The sequence below is a fragment of the Rhagoletis pomonella genome, unplaced genomic scaffold (assembly GCF_013731165.1).
Source record: "Rhagoletis pomonella isolate Grant_MI unplaced genomic scaffold, Rhpom_1.0 Rhpom_scaffold_00002, whole genome shotgun sequence".
Lineage (NCBI taxonomy): Eukaryota > Metazoa > Arthropoda > Insecta > Diptera > Tephritidae > Rhagoletis > Rhagoletis pomonella.
In genome coordinates this window covers 11,899,946-11,918,115 of record NW_023458556.1, presented here as the reverse complement: position 1 = coordinate 11,918,115, position 18,170 = coordinate 11,899,946, and the positions used below count along the sequence as shown (strand labels likewise).

The following is an 18,170-nucleotide window of genomic DNA, read 5'->3' as shown; positions in this document are numbered from 1 at the left end:
CGCTGAGAATGGGCTGCTGCATCGTCGTCGCCGCTTCAGTTCACAGCCAAAAGTCTTTCAACACTGCGCTTATCCGGCAGACATTTTCCAGGAGCGAAGGTAAAAGTTGTAAATAGTTTGCGAAATATTCTGTTTTTTTTTTTTAGTGTAATTGAACACCAGTAAGCGTTAAAAGGTATTAAAGCGTTTGACAGAAGTTTTTTGTTGAATTTATAGTTTCCAAGTCTTACGATGAAGTTTAACAGTAAACAGGTTTACGATGCGGCGTACTGGAAGTGCTGATCATTCTTAGTTTAAGGAGATATATTTCACTTGATTGTGTGTGTGTAAATAGCGCCTTTTGAGAGTCAAATCCGCATTGCTGCTATCAACAAAATACACGTCGCTAACTTAGAGTGCAAAGTTGTCGACTTGTTTTCTAAAGTTAGATACATTTGAATGTAGGAAGCAAGAAAAAATTTAGATGCATTGTTTCTGAACCGATAATATTTTTTTTTAATTCCACCTGTTTCAAGCAGTATTTAGTGAGATTCAAATTATGTAACTACAAAAAGGCACGAAAACTTCGATATTCTAAGCCTAAATTAATAACTTTATCTCGCCCGTATACAATTAAAATAAAATTTTATTTCTTGTCAATAAAAAAAAAATATATGTTTATTTTTTTTTTAATATACACGAATCGAAAATCATAAAATTTTGCTATCATTTTCTATACAAAACTTTCAAATTTTCGTTTCGTACGAAAACCAGAATAGGCCCCAATATAAATTAACTTGATGTCGCTTCACTTTACTTTTAACAAAATTTATTACCTAAAAGTCAACTTCAAGCTCATGCCACACAAAGTTTTATATGTGCAATTCCCAGAAAGGTAACCAAAACGAAAAAATGCAGATAACTAAAATTTTATAAGTTTTATTTTAATGAAGAATGCCCTTTTAGTATACATCAATATACATAAGTAAGTTCATATTTTATTTCAAGATTATTTTCCCCACTTACTTTTTCAAAGCGATAATTTAGCTTAAATGAAATCAATTTCCTAAATCCAGCCCTTACAGGGTAATTCTAGCCCCTGTATTGAAAGTTCTTTACTGCCTTTCGAAAGACGAATTGAAAGATCTACTAACGAGGAGGCCTTAGCGTTATGCTGTTTTTTATTTATCAAATTAAAAAAAAAATATGCTCCTCCTTTAAAAAAAGCATCAAAAGTAATAAATAAAAGAAAATTAAATTAAAAAAAGAAGAAATTAAAATAAACAAAAATAAATAATATACGATTTTGTATTCAATTAAATAAAAATAAAAATTTATTATATTTTAAAACATTAAAATCAAAAATTAAATTAGAAAAAGCAGAAAAATTAAATCAAAAAGAAGAACATAGTACTTTAAAACTAAATATTAAAAAAAATATTTTCATTTTTACAACAAAATATAAATACTTAAAGAAAATAAAATTAAAAAGACAAAAACATAAAATAAAAAAAAATAAATGAAATAAAATATATATTTTACTTTTTAAAACAATACAATCTAAAAATTTAAATAAAATAAAATAATAAATGAATAAAATAGTTTATAAAAATCAAACAAAATTAAAAAAAAATATTTTCATTCAACAAAATTAAAACTAAACTTAAAAGCAAAACAATATTTAAAAGAGGACAAAATAAAACAAATCCAAATTAAATAAAAAATATTGTCCTGATAGTTGTGCCACAAAAATTTGAATATGGTCGGAAACCTAGTCAGCTCTCTTTTATTATTATTTATTTATGAAGTGATTTCAAAGTGTTATGTATACCTAGCAAAATAGATAAATATTTTTCAGTATTAAATATGTATTACAAACGCTTATTCTCCGAAGAAAAACAATTAATTTAATGCAAATCAAAACTGAATTTGTTGGTATACTGGAGAGGTTGGAATTAATATTCCTAAGATCCACGGGATCTAAGTTCTCAAAAAAAAATTTTCAAGACATGTATATCAAACTGTAAAAATTAGTCATAAAGGAAAATCTTTGGGGAACAATAGCCGGTAATAGTCACCTTGTTAAATTTGAGCGCACAAAAGCAAAGCATAGAGAAATTATCCAAATATATTACTGTAAAAGTTTTGTTACTAACCAATAAGCATTAAAAAATAAACCTGTTCTTACTAGCGTCACCCTGCAAATGTTTGATGGTAACTTTATTTTAATGAAAGATTATTTTTTTATTCGGTGAGCCTCGGCTAAAATTTTGGCATCAATAAACCTCGATATATTTTTCCAATTTACCAACCAATCGACTTAGTGCAGCTTCTAAAGCACATGCTTAAAGCTTAAAATCTATCGAGCTTTTTTGCACCTGCGAAGCTTTTTAAGCTACTTTAATTTGTCAGAAAATTGACACTAGTTTTTTCCCGCCACATGGTTTGTTTTTATTTACTTAGCAATACATACCGAAAAGTTGTTGTTCGTTTCGAACATGCGCACTGCAAATGCAATCCACCATGCGACAATTGAGCACTAACAAAACCACGATAGAAAGAAATTTGTGTCAAAATACAATTGTTAAATACTTCACAGTTATGACGTCACAATACGTCCCAAAAAATTATGTGGAATGGCTTTTGTTGACTAAGGTATTAGGACGACGACTCTTTAACACTCACATGACCAGATAGACGCGAACAGTTAACAAGAGAACGTGTTAGTAAATGGTACAGTGGCAGGCTTTGGGCGCTAAAACCTTTTTAGTTATTTCGCTGTAATATAAAAATAAAAATAAAAATAAAAAACGCAACAATCAAATAAGAAACGCGTTGACAGCGGCTGCAAACAAAGAGCAGCTAAAAAGTGAATTATGCTTATACCAATTAATCATGCTTAAATAGTTAAAAATGTCTCGGCTCAGTGTCAGCAATAAATTACGTATACGCAATGTAGGTCCGAGATGTTGGTGTCGATGCACAAGCCGCAGTAGAGGAAGTGTATTTGTATGAGCATAGTATCTAGTAGATAAATGTATGAAAATTCTACTAGAAGAAAATTAATAAGTGAAATTTGTTGGATTACTGGCATCTAAAATGTGTGGCGGATGAGTGATTAAAGAATTTAAAAAATCCTGCATTTTTGTGTACTAAATCTAAAAATTTGACCTCATAGAAACAAACTCACATTTTCGTAGCAAAAATTGCCGTTTATAATTGAGTATAAATATTTTTTTATAAAATAATTTTACATTAAAAGCCCCTGCGACAAAAAAAGTTGGGTTAAGTAAAATAAGGTCAAAAACATAATTAAAAATTTTAATCGGCAATCCAAACAGGCTCAAGGTTAAATAAAAATATTAACTTCGCACATACTAAATTATGGCCAAAGCAGAAAATCACCCGTTTTAGATCATACATGTACATACATACATACATATGTGCAGTTTCTTTTATTACACCAGATAATCTTTATTCCAAATAGAATCGAAATTTAAGAGAATGATAAATATATATTTATAGAGCAATTGCTTGATATAAGCAACTGATTGGTACACGAATTTGGCATTTTCTTGATAGTGCTATTTAACAGCCAACATTTATGTAAAACTAATGTTTAGAAGACTTTTTTATAATTTGTGTAAAGCCTTGGAATGGAGTACGATAAAAAATCATACTTTTATAATTGGCTGACAATTACACAAAAACAGAAATCGTTTGGAAGTTGTGGTGAGGGAAAATCACGCCAAACTTTGAACAACATATCGTTCAACTTTTAGGCTTACTGTGAAATTAGTCTACTTTGCAAAATATGGCTTGCTTCTGCTTGAGTAGCAAAAACCATAAAGGTTGTGCAGAAACGTAGATCACAATAAAGTTGTCTTTCTCAGCACGTGCCGAGCGGTCACAAAAAAAAAATATTTTTGCTGTGCAAATAAAGTTCACTGCTGCTGAATATTTCAACAAATATAATAATGGAGTGTACACTCTGCTTCTGAATTTATCCTTTAAGTATGGCAGGATGTTATTCTATGATAATTTGGTGGGCAGTAGCCGAAAATTTTATAGAGATCCAAGTACCAGAATCTGAGTTGCAGCTATCAACTACTACCTCCATGTGATTTTCGTCCCCGTGTTGTTGAAAGGGTTCCCAAATTGAAGAGGGTCTCCGATCAAATATCAAGGATAAAGATCTTGATGTTTTCACATAGGCTAGGTTCATAAAAAGTAATATACCTTAATATCTCCTACAGAGGCCAAACCATCTACACAGCTGTAATAAAGCAAAAGGGGCTATTTTTAATAAGTTTTTTCAACAATTTGTAGTCATTAAATGAGAATAGTTTTACAAAAACAGTCATATGCATATATATAACACATTTACGTATTCGAGAGAAAGATTTTGCGGAAGATTTACGGGCCGTTACGCGTTGGTGACGGCGAGTACCGCAGACAATGGAACGATGAGCTGTATGAGCTTTACAACGACATGGACATAATGCAGCGAATCAAAATACAGCGGCTCCTCTGGCTTAACCATGTCGTTCGAATGGACACCGACGCCCCAACTCTAAAAGTATTCCACTCGGAACCCGCTGGTGGTAGCAGAGGAGGAGTTAGGCCCCAGTGCGATGGAAGAACAAGTGGAACAGGATTTGGCTTCACTTGGCATTTCCAATTGGCGTCAGTTGGCACAGAAGAGACACGACTGTTAATAAGAATAAGAAGATGTATAACACTTGAACATGCTTTACCTCCACAATTGTAACATCCACGTCCACCTCTTCGATCCTCTTCATAGAATAATGTCCCCAAATCGATAAGCCTCTCCGATTCGGATGAGCATTGGTTTCTGGGTAACCCTTCTTTACAACCGCTGTGCAGGCCGGACTTGTCACTCTCCTCACTAAAGTCCAAGCTCGCCTCGTCGCTGCGGTAGATTCCAATGGTTCCGTCAACAAACCCCAACCTCTCCCCCCAATCCATTTGCGCCAGTGGGGCTAGCGATTCGGCGTTGAGGATCAGCAACACCCTCCTTCTATTTTCTACCGGCTCCTCTATCTTCCCCACCTTCCAATTGTGAGTTGGCAGGTCCTTATTGCAGGATCTAAAGAACCGATCTACTTTGTCAGGCTCTTCCTTGCTGACGGCCTCGAGCTTAGCCCCCGGCCTAAACTTCACCCACCTTGCTGACGGGCAACCTGTAGAGCTGGGCTGACCTATGGTCCCCGCAAGCGATGAGTTTAGCTGTACCCTGGTACGATACGGAATCATGTCAGAGAGGAGGAGGTCCAGGGTTTTTCTCTAGGATTTAGAGGTACATTCCGGCAATCGCTTCGCCCACCAACCTCCACTTCTCTTTGGGGATAGGCCCTTCCTCCTCCCATCTGGCGATGATGGCCAGTACCTTACTGCCTGATTTCCCTAGGCGGAGCTGACGCTGCAGCTCCATCCCTGAATTGGTACTAGACCGGTTTCCCCGGCTTCCTCTTCTTTCCTGTTGATGACTAGACCAGCTGCACTCTGTCCTTGACCTCCATGATAGCTGTGAAAGTCGAAAAAGGGGATCGGTTAGCTTCTTACATTCATATTTTTTGGACCTCTTTTAGGGCTAGTTGACTCAGTGTATCAGGCTAACTTAAAATGAGCCAGTCAGTTAGGTGGCAAAGTCGAGCTTTAACAATATGAGCAGGCCAGCTACAGTGGTACTAGTGAGTAGCCAAATATCAGTAGAGTAGTAGGTTAGCGCTGTTAGCTATAGAGTTTTTTTTTGCAGCATTGAGCTGGTGATTGCAGCATGAGAAAAGTGAAATTTGTCTATGTAATTGCTCTCCTCTCTCTTCTTTACTTTTATTATTTGCCCTCTGGGCTGAAATTGTTACAAAAAAGGCCGTACGGAGCTGCTGAGTTACATTTTTTTAGAAGTGGGTCTTAGCTCGAAAACTCCGCTAAGTACCCAGCAATAATATAATCAAATTAGTGCTGATATGCGGTACGTCAGCCTCATTAAGTTACTAAATTTGAGACTATAAGTTAGTGACTTTAGGGTTACTTCAGACGATTTGGGTATGCAATGCGTTCTTTCACAAAAAGTTCACCAAAAATAGTGTGGTGCAATAGTCATCGTCTAGAAACTGTATGCAGAAACGTACGAAGTACTCTGCTCCAGTGTATCACTTTTTAAATAGGGGTTGCCAGCAAACCAGTTTCAGCATGGTCCGTTCTTCCGATACACTTGATTTCCATAATACATCATACCTTTAACTTTCGACAAAAAAGTTTAGTCAGCCGATTTGGAATTTACCTAAAATTTGGTGTGAACGGGTGGTCCAATCGCGTGTGATCGGGAAAATATTTTATTTAAATTATCTTAAAAGTTTATTTACATGTATATATATATTATCTTTTATTTCACATTTATTACATATTTGAGTTCCACCTGAACTCTTCATGATAAAACAAAAAGCTTCACGTAAAATCTATATCCACCTCTTATCATATCAGTGATTCGCAAATTTAGCAGCCGTAGAAAATGAGTAGATAAAAGCAGTAAATTTAAGAGCTGTCAATTTCGCACTGCACATCAAAATCAAAGTCAATATTTGAACGGAAAGTTAAATATTTATGCTTCGGCCTTATGCTCAATTAAAGCGAGTTACTCAGCAGAAATTCGCCGTAAATTCGTTAAAATATGCCAGCTCAGCTACAATATGAAGCCAACTAAATTTCATTTAATTCAAACATAAAAACAGCTGCCTTAATGTAATAAACCAAATGCCAAACAACGAAAAGCACTTTCAAACAATTTTCCACAGCAGTTGTGCAGAGCGTTTTTTGTTTGCCCTAAGCATGTCAACAAATCAACTAATTTTGAATAGTCCATTTCGTTCGTTAACAGGGCGTTTGTTTGTTGCCTGTTTTGATTACAAGTTAAATGGCCTCATACTTTTCGCTGCCTTCGCATTCAAGTGAATCCATGACGTGCTAACGCATTAGTACATTCATACATACCCTGCAGGAAATGTATCTAACTATCTAAGCTAACTTTAAGTTGATTAGGAAGGAGCTAAAAGTCACTTATTATCTGTTAATTTTCTTTGACGAAAGCTAGCTATATTTCTATGGCGATGGCCGCGAAATAGTCAAGGGTGTTTTACCTCTGCATTAGCTGTAACTAACTTGTAACTAACTACTTTTAGACATAAAATGTCAATAGAAAAAACGAAATATTTTAGTTTTATTTTTTATTTTTTTATTTTTTCATTTACTTTATATTCAACAATTTTTATTTACTTTATTTATTTTACTACGTTTCATTCGAAAAAGTAAATTCGAATTGCAGGATATTTAAATGGAAACGCGTTTAAAGAAAACAATCTCCTTCATTACTCCTGCATTACTTGTCAACTAGTTTCAAGTTAGCTTTTTATAGCTAACTGCGAGATATATATTTTATAGAAATCCCGCAAAAAAGCTAACTACAAGTGGGTTATTTTTTTTATATCAATTAATAATTTTTTTTTTCTGCAGGGTATGTACGTGTGCATATTAACTGGTGTGCGTGCATGTCAAAAATGGGTCGACAACATGGCATAAACAAAGTGTCAGCCACGCTGTGTGAATAATGTAGTGCACGAAAAATGCATTGGAAACTTTTTAATGTGCGGCAACGAATTGGATAAGGGCAGTGAAGAGAAAAATGGAATACAACTAGAAACGGAAAGCGCAAAGTACTTACATATACACTCCTACTTGCATGCACATCGCTGTCGTCGGCCACGACGTCAGTATGTAAACATTCTCTAGTTGCATATGGCGAACGAGCATTGCTTTCGCCGGCGTCCTTTGGCTTTTTAGCTGGCGCAATGAAAATCCAAGCCACTTTCGTATGCATAGTACGCAATTGAATGTGCAAGTTTTGCGCATACACACACACACACATTTGCATTAATACATTGGTAACAGTAAAAAGTGTGCGTATATTTTTAGACCACTATAAATGTACGTACATATGTATATGTTCATTGCCCCAATTATTGTATATGTACATACATACATATGTATAAGCTGACTTCGAAAATTACGTTTACGACTCAACTCGATTTGCCGAACGCACTTTTAAGTCATATACATACATACATGTTTGTGTATGCATGAGTATGTCCTACATGCGTATTTAAATGTTTGATGAAATAACTCAATTAAAATATTCCGTGAAATTGATCATGTAAGGACACAAATTGTAGTCAATGCTTAAGTATAGCAGAATAAGAGACACTGCGACCTAAAATTTCTCAGAAAGATCCCAATCCAGTATGCCGAAGATAACTTTGGCTTCCTTAATGGATCCTGAAAAGAGCCTTGGAACGCGAGATCTTTTTTATGAATGGCTCGACCGTTGGAGCTGTAAAATGAATTAATATTGGCATAGTCAAGGCCGGACAGTCACAAAAAATTTGTTCGGAAGTCTCAATTATCTTGAGGCCAAGGTTCGCATACTGAATATCCGATAACACCTACTCGGTGGAAATGAAATCTTAGCTGGTTGTGATCAGTTGGATACCCAGAGAACTAGCTGATGTCATTTTTGTTTAACCTTCCGTCTGTATATTGATTCAGCTTATATGGTTTGTGATCTGGGGTAGAAATTTACCCCACGCATTTTAGTTACGGCCAAAGGAAATATTTAATAAATATGTTGTTACCATTTATAAGGGAATTAACGAGCCCGAATGTTTTAATTTGTATTTTTTATATAAAATTTTGTGAGAAATACCTAACAATAATTCCCTGAAAATTTGAGCCCTTAATATTTATAATAATTGCTCTACGAAGGCGTGCTAAGATTTCCGGTTTAAAATACACGTAAAAATTGTTTCTATTCTTCAAAATTCAACATTTATGGTAAAATATTGGTCAATGGCAGGGCTTCTTCGGAACTGAATGCTCTACAAAAGTGTCAATCATGGCTTAACCTTAACTCCCACCAGCGAGGTAGTATAGGTCACTAAACCCAATTTTTTCATAAAATTCTTGGTTTTTTCTCCTACATCGTAGGTAACACTTGAAAACTTGTCGGAAATTCAATTTCCAAATCGCTAACATCAAGAATTTCTATAATTTAGCTCAATAATCCATGAAAATTCCACACAACCTCGAATTTTTTTCTTTTTTCTGCACTTGCACTAAAAAATTTTATATAAAAAAATAAAATTTCAAAAAAATGTATCGTCAAACCCCTTTTAAATGCTATTAGCTTTTATTAAACAACATGTAATTTTTAAGCAAAAATCAAAACCGACTTCATATAAAAATTTTAGACTATCGTTAATTTCTTGATGATCCGATGATCGGGTTTAAACCTTTAAAAAAAGAATTATAGAAATTGGTTGACGTGGTCCAAAGATATGCGGACTTACCAAAAAAGAAAAAAATATTCCGACGAATTGATAACCTTCCTCCTTTTTGTGAAGTCTGTTAAAAACTATCAAATCGGACGAAATTTACGATCTGCAAAGAATTTTTAATCATCCATTTTCAAGTTTTCCTCTTTGTGTGCCGTAGACCATGGCCTAAGAGAATTGCATGTTTGGTATCAGATCCATAAACACACGATCCTGCCCTCCCGCCAAACTTTAAACATTCTGGAAGCAAGCGAGGGAGCCCATTCGCCAAATCTTTCAGATCTGGGAGTTTCACTAGGGACTTATTGCCAGATGAAATCTTTTAATTTATGGAATCATAAATTCCGCATATTTTCTACTCTGGTATCTGTTCAAGGATGCCTCTAAAATTTTCTTTATGTAGAAGCATTCGTTAGATAGCCGAAATTGCTGCTCATTTTTATTTATCTTATTTTGATCCAATCTAATAATTAACAAAATAAAAAAGTTTTGTTGCAGCATCTAAAAATAGAAACATAGAAAAAATATAGGTCCCTCCATTTTTGTTATAAGGTTTAGACATTTTCGTTATTTTCGAAGAAAAAATTTTATGTTTTTTGTTATATAGTCGTATCAATATATGTTTGAAGTAAAGTAATCGTTGTTTTATGTAAATTACATTTTTAAAGATTTACTGCATACATTTACTAATAAAGTAAGAATCCTTTCTCTAAAAAAATGTAGCGTCACATTTTGGGGGGTTTTTTTGAACCCCAGAAGGCTCTCGGCGATATTTTTTTCATCAAGCATACGGAAGGTTAGAATAAAACAATACAATTTTACTATTTTCAAAGAAATATCTTTTCACTACTGCCAACGATCATAACGAAGCGTTAAAGCCTATTTCCACAAAGGCTTAGCTGCAGTTAAGAGCCCAGAAAAGTTCAAATAATTCCAACATGGCGTGCTCGGAAAGGTTTTTTTCTCAAGCTTTGCTTTTTTTTCTTTCGTTTGCTTCTACTTGGTAAGTGGAATCACTCCCTTCGAATTGTAATTTTTTTTCCCCCAGTAGGCATAAACTGCAGCTAAGGCTTGGTGGAAATCAACTATTAAAAAGTTCCAACCACCCTAATACTCACACCTGTACTGTAGCTTAGTTGTACATCTCAACATTTCTATAAAGCCTGCAAATAGGTTTCTGCAACAGAACTTAAAAGTGAATTCGAAAACCTGAATAGCGTCAGGTTTTCTATTCTACCTTAAAATAAAAGAAAAGAAAATTACAAAAAATTTCCGATGCTAAATAGATATAAAAAAAAGAATCGCGTATTGAGTTCCCTTGTGCCAATAGAGCACAACGAAATGAAAGCAACTTAATTTGAGCAACGAAATAAACACCAATATCGATAGAAAAAAATAAACCAAAAGAAAAAGTTAACAAATAAAGAACAACAAAAAGTAACAGCAACACCATAAAGTCTAAGACATACAAACTTTTAATGAAGAAATTGTTTGTAAGCAATGGCCGAGGAGACAGCAGCCAATAATTAAGACAAAGTAACAACCAAAATTTAACAGAGCATCGAAAGCAAACACCTAATGAATGTAGAATGTAGCTACTACAGCTTCCTAACGGCGGCATGTGATACATCGATACATCTATAATGAAACAAAAACACCAATAACCTCAATAACAACTACTAACTAAACAGGAAACCAAGAAACTAGGCTTCTAGACTGCTGGTCTACTAGGCTGGCAATCATGTTGTGCTTCAATCTGAAGCTTGCCACCATCTTTCGATCGTATCGCGATGAAAACGTACGTGACCGCAGTCAAAGTTTATGCGCGCCACCGACCACACATCGTGCCCCGCCGCACAAGGATATCGGGGCGCTGCGTGTGCTGCAGCGACGCGCCTCGAGTGTTATGTAAGTACTACATAAAACATATGTGAATTAAAATTTTACAAACATACAAATAAGTATACAAATGTATACAGTGTCATCCACTTGAATGGGGCCCTCTTTTGATCCTCAGTATTGACAGTTTTCCTTTGGTTTATTCAATATTCATTTCTTTTTTATAAATCTGAAGCATTTTCTATAACAAACAGCTATATAAATACGATTTGCTAACTTTATAAAAATTAGAATAATTCAAAAAACTTTTATCAAAATTTTTAATTAAATTTTTTTTTAGTGCAAATTTGTAGATATTATAAATTTTGTATAAATTTTATGAATGTGTCTACCCGAAAAATTAAAACATCTATTATTTTTAAAAAATATTGAAATGTTTATGAAAATTTGTTAAATTGCTAAACAGTTTTTATTAAGTTTGAAAATAAATAATTGATGAAAATTAAATAAACAAATGGAAAACTATCAATATAGATGATCAAAAGAGGGCGCTATTCAAGTGGCCGGCACTGTATGTAGGTGACTGAGTATTTGTTTGGGGTGTCACCTAAAAGCAACGGGTTAAAGTGCACTTTGGTACACCAACAACATCTACAGCAGCAACATCAACAACATTGAACTGAAAATTCAAAGCGCTTTGCTAGTTGGCGCGTGGTTGCCACAGTTCCATGCCACTTGGCTGCTATTGGTAGAACTGCTTATATAAACGTCCTATTTGCTTTATGTAAAAGTAGTCGCATCACTTTCTGTATGTGAATTTATGTACGTATGTATCGAGATTTGTGTGTATTAAGCGACAGCTTCATGAAGTGTCGGTGATGTTCTGCGTTGAATTCAGATTTGATATTCAATTGATTTCGTGAATGTGAATTTGGTATTTTGAATGAATTTGCAATGAACTTGCGGGTGCGTTTTCTACTGTTTGCATGTGTTCTGTGGTTGTTTTTGTAGCCATGTGTGGGTTGATTGTCAATGGGGCAACACCATGTGTATCAAAACATGTTTAATTTGAAAGAGGATATTGAATTGGCTTAGATGTACTATAGATAAGTATATTTTAAATACGTATGCATGTTTACATGAACATTTTCTGACTGCGAAAATTTAATTTGATATGACAGTTAGGAAGTTTAAATCTTATTACTTGCTTTTGAATTTTTTGAATAAATCGGGTTTTGTATGAACTCAAGCCAGGAGACGCCGAATGCCGGTTCTTCACTTTGCTGAAAATAACAACAGGATCGAGAAGTGGATCCCAAAAATTAAAGAAAGTGAAGAAAAACGTAGAGTAAGTCCAGGTATTAGCTTCAACGGCTTAACCGAATATTCTTAGCAAAAAGCTATTGCTGTGCCCCTGCTAAGAACCATTGGGAATCGGGCTTGACCTAATCTAGTCTAGATTGATTGAGTAAAAGAAATCAAATGTTTTTCCATGTTTGTATCCCATACGAGTACATGCATAAGTTTTTCTCTTTCACTTCAAAAATATTTCTAAAAATTTTCTGGGAATATATTTACATACACTCACACTTAGTAATTACGCTACATAAATGATAAAGTCATGCTTTTGTAAATTTTATCTGAATATGGGTTTTATTACTTCTCTATCTGTCTAGTTTTTTGTGCTGCCGCCTTTTCTGTTTTGAAAGAGCCAATGCGCTTATCTATTCCCTTCCACATGGCACCTTTAAATGGCTTTTCTTCCCTTTTCTATCACTTAAAATTCTAACAAATAAAAATAGGTTATACATTTGAAACCGCTTCCTCTTTGAGACCTTGCAAAATGTCGCTTCCACATTATATTTTAATCAAGCACATTAAAATGCGCATAACAATTTGTCTACGAATTTTGCCCATTTTAAGTTGCTCAGCTGACACGTGACGCCAAATGTGGTGCTGTTGGATAAGGGACGTGCTTGGGGTTTTGCGGAAACGCACTGCTTTGCATACGCAGCGTCAACATTGTTATCGTTCTTGTGTTTGCATTTGCAATAAATATCTACATACATATGTAGATACTCATTCATGAATGTCCCTGTGGCGAAACGCGCTTGTTACGAACTGGTTCGGTACTACTGAATTTAAAACCATGACAACTGAGTGAGACTAGTAGTGAGTTTAACATTGGGATGTCCCATAAAGTGTCGATTGTCGTCCGCTGCATCCGTTCTTCGGTAGTTCCGAACAAGTTCTAAAATCTATAGACAAATAAAGTAACATGCTTTTTTCAAACAGCGTCTTCTTGCTTTTCCTATGGTAGCGATTTTAAATTATTCCAATGAAATGCGAATTCAATTTGAAATCAAATTTTTAATTCAAACTGAGCATATGAAAACCTGCTTGCATAACTTTGGCTGCGGCTGAGTATGCGGGGGTGCTTGCTGTTTATTGGTTAGATTCCAGAAGGTCCCAGACTCGAATGCCTTCTTACACAACATGTTAAAATGTTAATACAGATATGAACACCGTATTATGTACCCTGCAGGGAATGTGTGTTGTTACAAATATAATTCCAACTGATAACGGCTAAATGAGACTTCAGTTAACTAGGAACCAGAAAATTTTCTTATACCACAAACCTGAGTTCAATAAATGATCTTTGAAAAAACTACCAATATAAATTTTAACTTCACTAATGCCCCGATTACATTATGCTTGTAGCATGCCAGTCCATTGAGCCATTCCAGCGCAGTCTACATTATTCCAGTTATTCAGAAGCCAGTGAAATGAAAAATAGGTGACAAGTAATAAGGTCAATGGAAATAAGGTCAATTGACTTTATTTCCCACCCTGGTGCGAAATAAAGTCAATTGACATTATTACCTTTTCAAAAGCGAAATAAAATCAACAAAAATTTGGAAATAAAGTCATTGACGCTATTTCCTCATTCAAATGGAAATAGCGTCAACAATGCTTAAAGTATGTCGATTCATAGAAAAAAATGTTGTTCTTACAATAAACATTGCCCCGTAAGTGTTGTTTTTTAATAGACGAAAAAGGTTATTGCCAAATCCTCGGTGTTGTGATATTAATCCACACACAATCATGAACTACCACCAATTGATTTTATTAAAAAAAAATTAAATTACGAATATGTAAAAACACGATGCGAAAAACTAAACGCCTGCGCACAGATGGAATACGAGAAATATTTGAAGAAAGAGTGTAGAAATGATCCATAACTTGCAAAAGATGTTTCGTTTCTACAAAAATAAAGCGAACACTATTAAATTGAAGAAACAGTCCATGTCCAAAAACCACGAAGGAACACTGAAAGAATTCCGTGTTTTAAATTAGCATATTTTCAACGAATTCGGAATGTCTAAGGTGGAAAAAGAAACTAACCTTTCTATAAGGAAACAATTATAGAAAAAGAATTTTCTTACACTGTATTCATGCCTCCGCCAGCAATTTGTGACGACATCATTTAAAACCAGCTAAGTAGAATGACGACACTATTTATTAGATGGCACATTCAACGAGCCAATTTGCCAAAATGCGGGTATAAACAATTATTGATTATTTAATATCGGAACCGAGATCATATAAGTTAATTGATTGGTTTTCACACACTTTTGAAACACAAATTATATGCTTTTTTACTGCAGACAAGTTGTTGCCCCAAAACACAGCAGAAATCTTCCAATTAGGGCTGGCAGCTATCCTTAGTTATGAGGTGCCATATTGAGGATAAAAAAGTGCCAAAATGTGTCAAATAGAAAAATAAAAGTGCCAAAAAAGGTGTCATTCCTTTTAATCATTCACATTTAGCAATAAAATAAAGCTACATTTTCCAAACAAAAGTGCAATGATAAAATAAGATAAACCAGTTGAATAGCCTTTATAAATTAGAAAATTTTAGTTGAGAAAAAGAAGTGCACGCAAAGGATTTCACAAAAATGTATTGAAATGTTATTTTTTTTTTTACAAAATTGCCATTTTGGCACTTTGTGCCAATTTGGAAAATTAAGTGCCCTTTGAAGGAAAATAGGGACAAATGGCACGGTTTTAGCCAAGTTGGCATCCCTGCTTCCAATAATTTACAAATATAAAAATGTGAAATATCGAGGGCTTGAATTCATTAATACCCTCTATCTGCAATTTGCACAAAAACTAATTTCTGATTTTAGAAACCATCTGGGACTTATTACCTGTCGTTATATAAGGTAGCATTAATATCACTGATGACAGTTAAAGCTTAGGTGTATTTTTATATCAGAATCTCATCTTTGTGAAAAGTGTGCAGATAGAGGGTATTATTGAAAATAAGCGCTCGATGTTTAAAATATATAAAAACTTTATTTCAACGTATACAAAAAATAAATCTACCTTCGTTACAGCACGGCGGGAGACGGGGAAGGGGGGCCGCGGCGTAGCGTGACGTGGTGTGGGTGCCGGTCGCGCTAGGTACGCCGGCGCGAGCGCGAGTGCGGCGCGCGCGGTGTGGCGCGCTGACGCGGGCCGCCGCGAAGCTAAGCAAATTTAATGTTTGAAAGAGAAATAATATCAATGGATTTTATTTCGTTTTTAAAAAGGTAATAATGTCAATTGACTTTATTTCGCACCAGGGTTGGAAATAAAGTCAATTGACCTTATTTCCGTTGATCTCATTACCTGTCACCGAAAAATACAGTGGTGATGAGTTGAAGATAAACGCTGTAAAAGTACATATTTCAAAAATACATATTTTAGAATCGCATCTGTGTAATAGTCGAACCAAATATATTTGAATGCGTTTACATTCGAATGTTATAGAATTAGTATTATTTCTAACAATATGCGTTAAATTTTTTTATATTTAACTCCATTAAAATTAGTGTTCCCTTTTATTTCATTTTCTTTAAATGCCTCTAATATTTACTCTTATTTTAATTGGGAAATAGTGTTCCTTTTAACCGAAAAGTTGCCAAAAAAAATCTAAATATTCAATACACAAGTAACAACAATGGTATGGTGTGTGATATAGTTTTTGTTTTATATACTCGAACAAAAATATACACATCTGTTTTGAAGAGCGGTCTTTTATTTATTTTTTCCTAGTTGATTTGCAAACCTTTCCAAATAATATTGAAACATTCTACGAAACAACTAACAAAACATAGCAGGCGTAGGTGTGTACTTAAAGCTAGTGCAAATACGTTATCTGTAACTGCATACCTTGTAGGAAATTAAACTCGTTTTATGAGCCCTTTAAAAATATTTTTTTTAAAATATTTCGCGTTTTTAATTTATATACCGCATTGCATGTTCTACTTGCTTTTCGTTCACTACTCCAGCGATTTTAATAAGCTTAAATATCTGAAAAACCAGATACTACAACATTTGGCAGTTTAGCCAAAGTTTGATTTTTTCGAGCCTTTTTCAGTTATGCTGTGTATCATTGAGCTTTGCATATCTTCGGCATAGTTTTAAAGTCAACTTAAAGTTTTCTGATATAGGCGAGATAAAACTTAGTTTTTCCAGTAGTCAGCTACGAAATTCCCTAAAGGGTATGTTTGAGTCAAATTTTAAACTAGTGTATGCGTTTATAAAACTTAATTGAACAATAGTGTCATGGTCAAGGTAAGATATAAATAAATATAACTAGTGAGAGCGGACTTCCTGGAATTTGAGGTTAGACAAGAATGAAATAGTTATTTCAAATATATGTATGCATAGGTATTATTAACAGAATAAAATATAGCTGTTAGCATAGACATATACCTTTTTCATCTTACAACAAATGCGTTTTAATCAAACATGATTTCCAGAAAATACAAAAATTATAAATAAGTCAGAAGCTATGGAGCCAGGCTGTCTAGCGATTTCAAGTGAAAAGCTTCCTCCGACGACCATTGCGACTTAAAAGCTGACTTAAATGCTTCTAGCCTGCAGACTTTCTGCACGGTCATTCTTTTAGCCCACTTGCGTACCAGAATTTGCTTTTCCGGTACTTGGTATGGTACTTAGGGCTTCGGCGGGATTCCGTAAATAAAGCTCTGAAAATAGGATTTGAAACTTAGCAGTGAAAATTCAAATTTTTAAATTTTCATTTCATTGTATCATTTTATGCGATCCTCTATCATTTTCCATAAGCATCTAGCAAGTAATTATTTGGTAAATTATTGTGAGTAAAAAATTTTGTATCAAGAGATTATGTTTCGAGCAAAATGCCCAACTTATCTTTTTCGAAGTCACAAAATTTTGTAAAAAAAAATTTTCTTAGTGAAAACTTTTTGACAAATAAAATTATTTTCATTTTAAAACAGAAAGCTAATCTTATGGAAAGTAATGAATATTTGTTCACTTCACTTTTTTACAGAACAAGGGAGTTAACCCCGGAAGGTATGGGTGTCGAACTGGGCACCATTTTCCCGAGAAAAACTGGCCACTGCCGAACCAGCAGAGATAAATGATTTTGTCTCGACTGAGAAAATGTATTTTTAAGTTTTTTTTGTTGTCGCAATTTTGCGTTTCCGTGCTTTCCGTTTCTCCACACACAGCAGCTATCTAAATCCCAGTGTACAGCCGATATGCCGCAGCAGTGAGGCTATATCGAGGCAGGACACATCCCTTAAGAGGCATTCAGAGCCTCAAACGCGAATACAGGAGTCATCTCAGTTCCAACTGCGATACTAACCTGACGGCGAAGGGTTTCGAACATACTTGAGATCTGCCAGTATCTTAAGCGGATGGAATCTGTAGAATACTTTTGAGCAGATCTATGCGTTCACCACGTCAATGAAGAAGCAAAATCAAAGAGATTTATATGGTCCTATTTTATATAAAGTTGGTATCCGAGAAGACTCAGGAAAATTTTCTGGATACAATTTTCTACTCTTCTAGCAATACAGCATATTAGTATTTTTGCGAAATATGTTAATGAAAATGTTCCGTGAAATTTTA

General features: G+C 34.5%; 1 protein-coding gene across 2 annotated transcripts in view; it reads left to right on the top strand.

Moving 5' to 3' along the window:
* LOC118733093 (GTPase-activating Rap/Ran-GAP domain-like protein 3) overlaps positions 1-18,170 on the top strand; it is a 136,365-nt gene that overhangs the window by 13,024 nt on the left and 105,171 nt on the right. Inside the window, exon 1 of one of the 2 annotated variants that reach the window (XM_036462298.1) lies at positions 11,092-11,294. The exons of the other annotated variant lie outside the window; for it this stretch is intronic. Within the exon in view, the coding sequence (XP_036318191.1) occupies positions 11,128-11,294 (167 nt within the window). The 5' untranslated portion in view covers positions 11,092-11,127. Of the gene's footprint in view, positions 1-11,091; positions 11,295-18,170 lie in introns of those variants that run through there. 2 annotated transcript variants of the gene reach the window in all.